General features: G+C 45.2%; 1 protein-coding gene across 1 annotated transcript in view; it reads left to right on the forward strand.

Moving 5' to 3' along the window:
* LOC138492335 (sodium-dependent serotonin transporter-like) overlaps positions 1 to 9,736 on the forward strand; it is an 821,649-nt gene extending 811,913 nt beyond the window's left edge. The window contains exon 13 of the mRNA XM_069619389.1: positions 5,900 to 9,736. Within this exon, the coding sequence (XP_069475490.1) occupies positions 5,900 to 5,980 (81 nt within the window). The 3' untranslated portion in view covers positions 5,981 to 9,736. The remainder of the gene's footprint in view (positions 1 to 5,899) is intronic.
* Positions 9,737 to 10,490: the final 754 nt, after the last annotated feature.

A 10,490-nucleotide genomic window follows, 5' to 3' on the forward strand; every position in this document is an offset into this window, starting at 1 on the left:
GGCATGCCGGATGTAAGAGAGATCAATGCACGTTTCATTGTTTCTCTCTCCAACCCAACTATTTAAAGGGATTATGGTACTCCAAATCAGACCAAGTACCGGTAAGCACCGAATCGAGGGCGCTAACATGCGACAAGGGCGGCAAAGCGGCCAATCCGGACTTACCGGGACTTGCTCGGGTGCTCCAGTTTATATAGGCAATCCCCCTTAGTGCGTGGTTTGATGATACCTAAAATAACAAATGGCACAATATAAATATTAGTAATTGCACAGAAGTGCTATATTGAAGTCCTGGATAACAATGTCCACTATATTCACTGTGTGGGGCGAGCAGTTTCCTAGATCAAACTAAGCACGTAGCACAAAACGCAGGACACGAACAGGAATCCAGCTGATTGCAGCAGAGTCTCGCGGCCAAGCGGGACTTACCGGGACTTGCTCGGGTGGGCGCGCGCACTCCAGATTATATAGGCACTTTTCCTTAGTGCCTGGTATGATGCCTTGTGGGGCGAGCAGTTTACTAGATCAAACGAAGCACGTAGCACAAAACGCAGGACACAAACAGGAATCCAGCTGATTGCAACAGAGTCTCGCGGCCAAGCGGGACTTACCGGGACTTGCTCGGGTGGGCGCGCGCACTCCAGATTATATAGGCACTCTTCCTTAGTGCGTGGTATGATGCCTTGTGGGGCGAGCAGTTTACTAGATCAAACGAAGCACGTAGCACAAAACGCAGGACACGAACAGGAATCCAGCTGATTGCTGATGACAATTATTTCTACCTTGGGCGATGGTGGTAGCAGAGCCGCGCAGCTGCTGAATCTATCAACGGAAGCTTGTCGTCACTGGGGAACGCTCTGCTAGTAGGCAGGATAATAGTTTAGTTATACAACCCTACAGGAGCAGCAGCAGACGCAGGGCAACCTGCTCGGCACAGTCAGGATAGCTAACACAGTCATCCTTGTCGCCAATGTTATACCTAGGTAGGCAGGCAAAGCACAGACACCGACATTGCTTTATTCACAAGCTTACAGGTTACAGCTATTCTTAACATAAGATCGTTCACAGGGACATACCCGCCCGTCTATCCTCAGGCTTATTCAGCTCAGCTCTTAGCGGGGGCATCCCATTGCCGCGTCTCCCCCTCCTCCCACACCCTGTCCCGGGCCGGCCTCCTCTGCCCGACCACCCCCCTTCCCTCCCTTACCTACGCCCGGCAGAGATGCATTTACTAGAATAACAATATAACACAGTTTTAAAGTTGGAAATCTTAATGCCACAGCAGCTTTATTTGCATAAAGTCAAGGAGTTATCTTACAGGCGATCCGTGAATTAACCACACCACAGGTTCTTCTACGCTGTGTGAGGCTTACTAGGTATGCCCCCCCTCATCCCCCCACCGTCTGCGTCCGGTCGACACTTCCGGTTGAGCCCGGCCCTTGCTGCCAGCTTCTCTCTACCCATGGCCATTTGATGAGTTGCTTTGTTTCGCGTTTCTTGACACTTCCCCCCCCTTTGCACTAAGGTACCTGTTTCTAACCCCCGACACACTTCCCGGTGTCCTATGTCTTGGTTCTCTGGTGCCACGCTATTACGTAGGTTCGTATACAGACACCGCTTTTCGGTGCCCCAACATCACTTTACCCCAACGTCACATTTTCTATACAGACACCACCTTCCGGTGCTGACTAAAACATTTCTACCTATACAGTCATCGCTTTGCGATGTCCAGCTATCCCAGCAAACATTTCTGCTCACTGTGTTCCCATCCCCAAGTGTGCCGCTTCTACCCTAGCCCTACCTCCATGCTTCAGGCCCAAGGTGTCCCCATTCCGGCTTACTGTCCCCCGGGCAGGGCATCGCCTTAGTACCCATACTCCCCAGTGCCCTCCCCATAGGCCCTCCACCGAGATCTTACCCAGCGCCCTCACCCCCGTCAAGTTCCGTAATCCCTAGCCCTCCCTCTCTCTGGCTTGCTCCTCCCCTCTCCTGGTGCCATATACTTTTGCATTGGGCCCCCCCAACTTACTCCCCCTACAGTTCCCTGTGCTCCATTCCCCCCAAAGACCCCCCCATTTCTCTCATTTTCCCCCAAGTACCTCTGTCTGTTAGCCCCCCAGCCTTGCGCTTGCCCCCCTCTTCACCTCCTTGGACCTTGTGCCCCCCTGGTTCCCTCTTGTCACCCCTCGAGCCCATGTTTTGAACCCCTACATCCCCCTGTGTGTCCTTCCTTCCGTTATCCCTTCCCCCCACCTGTTGCTTGGCAACCCTACCTGTGCCACCATGCCTTCATCTAGGTCCCCCCCAACTTCCCTTGTCGACCTTTGTTTTCACCTTGTTTTCCAATTTTTTCTTTCCACCCCCTCCCCCGCATTTTGGGGTTGGAATGGCTTCCACGCCCCCTAGACCCTCCTCTTTTTTCCCCGGGCCTCCCCCGAGTCTGTTACTCTTGGGCACCGTAGGATCTAAGCTGTTGGCTGAGCATTCCCCTATGGGCCTGCCAGTACTTTTCTAAAGGGATCGCAATGTAACTCCGCTGGGCGACCTGAAAATACAAAAGAAAAGACAAGTTAGTGCAAACTTTGGAATTTGGGCTGGAGGGCGGGAATTCCAAAGAACTCTCTTCTTGAAACATGTTGCCGCGAGGTATAGAGGACGATGTTTGATTGCATGCAGCTTTTATAGGGCTTCCCACTTGCTGGTTTCCCTGCCCCCAGTCCATTTCCTGTGTTGTCCCTCCCATAGTGTAAGGCGGGCCCTTCCTCCTTTTGCCCGCCCCCACATTCGGAGGAGGGGGAGGAGGTTGGCTGGGCAACCCCCACTAAGGGGCAGCGCCCGCCAAGCCTCCTGCGTCGGCGCGTTCACCCGCCAAACTGACCCTCTCAAAACCATAGATTCATTGCATTCACCCAACATTCTCTGAACTGTCATTTAGCACCATTCACCAGCAATCAAAAATCACGCAAGGAAGACGAGTGAGACAACACAATGCCATGCCACACGCATTCAAAACGCAAACTTCTACCCTGAATACTGAACTAAATGACTGCTCCCGCATATAATAACACTACTGCCAAACCTATAATGAGACTGTAAGGGGCCTGCTGCATCAACATCATAAAAGGGATGCATTGCAGAAAAAGTACACCGATGTGTGGTTGGGACATGTGGAACCCCCCTGTGCAGGCGAACATCAATATGGGGAATAGCATTATACAATTGGGAGGACAGCCTAAGGTACGGTCAAATGGCAACTATATTGTCGAGTGTCTTATGCACCATTAAAGAGTTCCAGCCTATCCCGTGACTCGGTCAAAGGTTATAGGGGGGGACTCCTTGCCTTTTAAGCAATGCACGAGGGGCCCCCTCCAAAGTAGGTGCAATCACTAAATTCACACAGACCGTGGTGGGGGCACTCATTCACCGATTGAAGGGCAATGTGTGCATTTGAATGGGTAAAAAGGCAAATGAGGATTGAGCGGCCATACAGCCAGCACCTCTTTAGGCTCCCCTGTCATGTGCTTGCAGAGGGGAGGGGAAGGTTGGGGCAGGCCCAAATGGGCAATGCAATCCAACAGACTGCAGCGCACCTCTTAGGTGGTCTTCATTTTGCGGCCCCATTACCCAACGTTGTGCTCTTGCTTGTGTTCCACAGTGTTGTGGCCCACTCCCGGTTCACCGGGGCGGGCGTCTTCTGATGCCGCGTCCACCCGACACGTACCATGTAGATGCGTCTACGCAGCAGGTACACAGCAGGGATCACCCTGCAGGCCCCGGATCACTGGAGGGGAATACCTGGGCTGGGGGCACCCAGCCAATCACAGCACCCAGGCCGGGATTGCACCAAGAGCCGTGGTCACACAGCACAACCATCCTGTGGGGACAGTGTTGCCCAACAGGGGCACCGTCCCGAAGCAGGGCCCTGACAGTGGGTCTGCTGCATGCGGTGTGGCACCAGCATGGTGCTACAAAGAAGCACACCGGAGTCAGTTCTTGTTCGACTGACAAGCCGGAAACTGCTGGTCCCTTTTATTGGTTTGATCACATGGATATCACCATTACACAAATCCTGGGAGCTACCATGCTCCCAGGAGGGGTGACATGCAACACACAGGAGTAAAGAGACATCTCTTATCTGTATGGGGAACACAACCCATGTGAACTAGGAAACTCCTTTTGCAATGCACTTGTGAACAGGCCTTCTGTTGCGTTTTCTTCACGTTGCCTTGATGTACAGGAAGAGGAAGCTTTCTGCCAAATCTCCGATCTGCAACATTTACACACTAGCAACTTACAAACGTTACTGTCTGAAGATAATGTACTCTTTGTTAAACAATCCTTGAAAATAAACACCATTTGGGATTTTACTGTGATGTACCACTATACAAAAAATATGGTGATTCAGACCATCACAGAACATCAACGGTTATTCAATATAGTATAAAGACATTCATCATTCCTAGCACTTCATTCACAGCTCTCCTATGAGCTCGGAACTCCCCAGCCTTTACCCCCTCTTCCCACTTCCTTTCTGCACTTGCACGTTCTGAATATTCACAAGGCATAGTAGGTTCGTCCCTCCTCTTCCCGCTCTGCGCTTAATATTGTGTTTGTAATGTATTTCCCTCCCTGCCATGTGGGCGCTTTGAAACAGTATTTTCTTATTGTATAAGCACCTAACAAGCAAACAATAAATAAATAAATTGGGACCAAAGTGAGCGGGAGCGGAGTGCAACTACTTTTATTTGTTAATGTTAACAGTGCCACTACCTTTTACAACCATTTTCATCATTTCGGAACAGTTCTTTTTGAACATACCTCTTCTTTTTACCACCCTACCGCAGTTACAGCTAAACTGAAATCTGCTTAACTGTACATTCACAAAGACTGAATGACATCTCAGCCTGGATTAACTCAATCTGCCTTCATTTTAACTGTTGGAAGCTGGAGTAGGTGCTGCTAGCAATAAGAAATTAGCTCTCGCAACACTCAATCTCCCCATGATTTCTGGAAAAGTTGTTTTATCAGGTTAAATGCTTAGATGTTACAGTTGATAAAGGTCCAGGACATTTCCACAGGTTGTTATTTTAACATTAGGTAGTTACATGGGATATGCTGCTTCCTACCATTGGACACGGAGCGTTAGTGACTAGTCATGTGGACTACTGTAAACCAATACTGTGGGATGATTTAGAAACATAGACTATTCATCCTTTGGATTCTTTCAGACCAGAGGAGATCAAAGATTTTCAGTGTTGGGATCCAGGCTTTGTAATAAATTACCACATTTTATTTATGACAGCATATATTTGTATAGTGGCAGGTCCCTGTTGAAGCAGCTGCTGTTCAGGTAGGTGTTAAGTAGGAGTTTAGGACAAGTCAAGATCAGCAGTAGAGGCAATTGATTAGACAAGGGCATATATAAATGTTCCAACTGACTGAACAACTGAGAGAAATTAATGAAAAACAATACTTTTGCATGTTCAACCCACTTGGCCGTCAACCTGGCCCACCCACAACCCTTGGACACATGTGTTACACCTTGCTCCCTACCGCCTACGCAGTCACCCACCAGAGTTACAGTTCCACTACATTTTTTGGCACACTTCTACCACTGCTGGGGAGGGTCGTTGGGAACGTTCTTGTCCCCTGACAATGGGCTCATGGGGACAAGATGAATGTAGAGCATCACCTGCGTGGTTTTATTTTTAACGTTCCTCCGCCCGACTCTTTACCCTGTCCTTGATAGGAATAATACTCAATTTGGGATTTTAACACTGTGGCATGTCACTGCACCAGGCTGCATGATGAACCGTTAACAACTAATAAGAACGTCTTAAACACGTTTTAAAACATGTTTCTTTGTCTGATTTTTTAAAACAAGTTCCTTTTTCCACAGAGATTGGCAATGTGCATTCGACCAGAGAAAACGATAAGAGAACAACAGACCGATACCATCGGTATGACGTCTGTTCCATAACTTTGCGAAACACAAGACATCGAGAAGAGGACAGTTTATCAATATAATGAACTACAAAAGGAGTAACGCTGGAAAAACTATTATCATCACAAATATTATGTTGCTCCTTTATCTGGGATTTCATCTACAGCCAATAGGAAGAAAACAAGAAGGAAAAATTACTAACACTATGCCAAGAGAGGCATTGGAATGTCCATCGGACAGCAGCCATGTTAACACTATATGAACAGATTTTATTAAGATTTTTGGTGTTTCCATGATCAATCAGTGGCTCCTCTTGAAAAGCGTTGAAGTATAAATTACAATGAACTTGACATATTTTCTTGCTCCTCTATTGGATAGTTTTGAACATTTCTGTAACTAAGAGTCTGCTCAACATTTATTTATGACTGTGAAATGATCATGAAGCAAGTCTTTTGTGTTGTGTTGTTCAACGCCTGGACTTCAAGTTGTACTCCCACCTTAGAAAAATCTAGCACCTGGTGAGTCAGGAGCCGATGTTAACCACGTCTGGAAAAACACTCTGCTATAGACCATCCCAAAGCACAAAAGAAAACAAAGAGCACTACATGGTGCGTAGATGATAGCAGTGTTTTGTTACAAACCTACACATCTTCAGCACAATATCCTTGTGTTTAGTATCATATGGATCATCATGTCTAATGCATGAACTCCCCATGCCACACTAAGATCACAGGGGATAGCACAAGCCAACAGGAGCAACAGGGCTAGGAAAAGCGGCATTTACCTAGGGCATCATATTATCAGCTAAGAATACCAATCTTCTAAGCAATACAACAGAAGGTATAGTATATGTGCCATTTTAGCAACATTATCAAATGTATCAAAGTTTCTGATCACTTACCAATGTTTAAAAACCTTTCAAATCACATTCCATGATATTTTTAATAATGGGGAAAGTATACCTGTTTGTGTATTTTAAGTTAACGAGGGACATGAATAACTGAGAATGTGGTATTTTAAAACATTCACTGGATTTTTCAAAGGTGGATGTACCACAGATTTCCATTAATAAAAAAGCAACAGGAACAGATAAGTAACGTTGATCTTCTAGAAAGTGCCCATAACCTTCTCACTGTCTGAGGTCAAGGGTTGGTGGGGTCTTCATTTAAAGGTAGTCCAGATGTCTTGTGGATGGAGGGCATATAGCAAGTGACAATCCCCATGGTTTCCAAAAAAGGACTTATACCTCTTGCTAGAATACACACAGATGTGTTCTATGGGGACGCCAGCTATTTTCAGAACATACATAAAACACAGCCAGTGACGGTGAAAGAGTTTAGAGGAAACCCTAAGCGTTTCACATCATTTTTTGTTGCAATTTTATTTTATTTCTGCACGATGGATACATTTTTTCGCAGACTAATAGTATGTTCTCTAATGGCTGAACACCTTCACATGTTGATTTAAAACATTATATCCGTTAATGAGCTGCAAACCTCACAAGGTACATTTAAGGGGCTTTGGGGGCTGCAGACAGAAACTGACATTGTTGCTTTACACAGAACTCTCAATCTACTTTGTTGTTTACGTGTGTCTGAATTTTCAAGGTGTACATCCTTAGAATAAAGAAGTGCTATGCTTATGAGGAATAGGTAGTTTAGCAAAATAAAGGGGTCATTCATGTATCTAATCGAACAGACATGTCAAACGTATTTCTGAATGTTAGGATATATTTCTGCTTTTATATTTTCATGTGAACCTTTCTCCATGTGTATGCACCAAATTATTAAAAGTTGTCTTCGACAGCCAATGTTCTAAAGAAACGTGGGCCCATAGGTGTGGCACTGGCAAAGAACTGGAGAAGGAATCATGACGTATATCATATCTTCCAATGCTGTTGGGGGATTCTTGTGAACAATTGTGTAACAAAGGGCAAATAGCGTGAAAGTAATGGTCACATGTATGGAGTGCCAGGGCCAATCGCTATGGTTTCGGGTGATGTAGGTCAATCTACTGTCTTTAGTCAAACTTCCCGGCTTCTGTGACATCAATTGCTGAAGCCGATAAGCATTTTCTTTGAGCCTAAAGTATGAGATACTGGAAGCCAACCTTCACTCTAAATATGGTTCTAGCAACAGCTACCTTGAAGTTTTCTGACTTAAAAGGCTTACACTCCCTGCCCTTCATATGACGAAAATAGCATGAACGATCACATTTAAATAGGGCTCTGAAAAAAGTATTGTTGAACGAGACATTACAGAATTAGCGCTGAATGTGGGTAATATTACTTTATATGGTTAAGGATTAATAGTCCTGTATTTTCTAAATATGGTATTTAGAACGCAATAGTAATACTTTCATTTACCAGCTTCGTGTAAAATAATCCCTGCTAAGAAGCATAGGAGAAAACAGGCATTGATTGTCATTTCCTGAACCTCACATTTCGAAATCCGAGCTAGATGTGATTGAATTTATAATTAATAAAAGCAATTATCAAACCTTACATTAGACCCCCAATGAACAACAGACAAGCTTTTCCCACAAAAAAGCATTAAAAAGGCTGGTGTTGTAAATGTAGATGGTCAGATTTTATTTGCTCTGCAGGGGCCTTTGAAACAATTGTAGCCTCTTTGCTTATAAAGTAGAGGTGGAGCCAGAGCTGGTGCCTGATAAGAGCAAATGCCTGGCCTGATTAGAGCAAATGCCTGGCTCTGGCTCTGACTCGGATCGAGTGGCTTGTGAAAGAAGAGCCCCACTGGAGCCGAGTGAAGTACTACCTCATCTTCCGTTACATTAGCAGAGTAAATTAAAGTGACAATGCCATCCAGTGACAGAGGATCTGCATGCAATCTTCTACTTGCAGAGTGGTTTGTTTATCTCTTTCCAGGAAATGCACGTAGATGCGAAACTAAAGATGGAGGAGCGTTTGTGGTCTGAAACCTGCAAAATTGCAAAACTGCAAACTGTGCAACCAGAAATCCTGGCTTCCACACTTGAACAATTCATGCAATCCTGGGCAAATGACTCTACTGAAAAGGGTCATATTTCCTTAAGCTGACACAATTGGGATTACTTTGTAGTGATTCCATTAAATGTGCATGACACAAATAGCCGCATTTATATATAAAGCTACAGTTTTTGCTCCAAAAATAATACAAATATTGATCATTAATAATGTGCATAATCCCTTGACCTGTTTTCACACTGCTAAATGCTGAAGTATCCCTTCATTTGTTCATTGCTATGTCACTTATTCGCCATGTTTCCCTCCTAAAGAAAAAGTGAAATAGATGATGTACTTAACTGTTTTGTGGGCAAGAGTGTTTTCCTGTACTGTATAAGGAGCCTGCCAAGACATTTTCTTTAACTCTAACCCAGGGCTACCGGCAGTGGCCATTGGGCCTTCACACACTGCCCAGTTTGTGAATGACGCAGTGGGAGGTCACACCACTCTTGAACAAGGGGATGCTTGGCTAGACATGTGGCTTTCCACCTACCACAGAGCGCTTTGTTTGTTATCCTCAATCTCTGCCCATAAAGGACATGTGGGTGCTACCTGTTGCTCCAACTTGTGCCTGTGCTGAAAGATTGAGGATACCTCCCCTAGAGGCTGTGCACTATGGACAGGTCCAAGTCTGTTTGAAACCATGATTAAATGTAGGAGACCTGTTCACACAGTTGTATTGTTTTGTGGTTAAGCCTTGAAAGTACAGATGCAAAACACAGGTGCCTATTTAGGCAGACATTACTTTGCATTCAGGTATGTGAAGAGCTCCATTCAGGATGCTGAAAATAAAGCTATAATCACTCTTTTTAAAAAACATACGTTTTATATATTTGTTCTGTTGGCCTATATTGTGATTTGTATATTTTGTAGTCATCTTTGTGATACAGAGACTTATTTTAGCTCCTTAAAACTGCACATTAACGCATTTATATCAGCTCGATATGAGAAGATATGTGATAAAGAGTGTAAAGTGCAGAATGGGATTCAATCCCATCTTTCAAAAAGTGTGTAATTATGGACAAATCACTTAATTTTACTAAGCCATATCTTCCAAAATTGGGATGCCAGGTATAGATGTCCTTTTATTGGGGCAGGAAGGCAGGACATTGGGTATGGGGTTGTCTTATAGGGGACAGGGAAGAGGATGACAAGTATTTGTATTTTGTTGTATGGGTTGAGGAGAAATGATGACAGATCTGGGTTTTGTGTTTGCACGTGGGGTGGCAGAAGGTATCTTTTGCTGGCTCGGCTTGCATTTGGCTCTTTAAACCAGGCCAGGTCCTACGGATTGGCTCTAGTTCGGCGCTACTCATTAATTCTTTGTCTCCCCCTCCTTTATTATAAAGCCAGACCTAATGGTAATGGCAATGCCAATGCTTGTTATGCAATGTGGTACACCCTCTGTGCTTTGGGAATGGGGTGCCTGGCTAAGAGTGTAGCGTCCATGCTCAGAACAGTGCTGGATTATCAGAGTAGTGCTATCTATGTACTGTGAGCTTCCACAGTCTACCAGGGATTGCATTTTGAGCTCCCAGTCCG

The sequence above is a fragment of the Ambystoma mexicanum genome, chromosome 10 (assembly GCF_040938575.1).
Source record: "Ambystoma mexicanum isolate Mex_15411 chromosome 10, UKY_AmexF1_1, whole genome shotgun sequence".
Lineage (NCBI taxonomy): Eukaryota > Metazoa > Chordata > Amphibia > Caudata > Ambystomatidae > Ambystoma > Ambystoma mexicanum.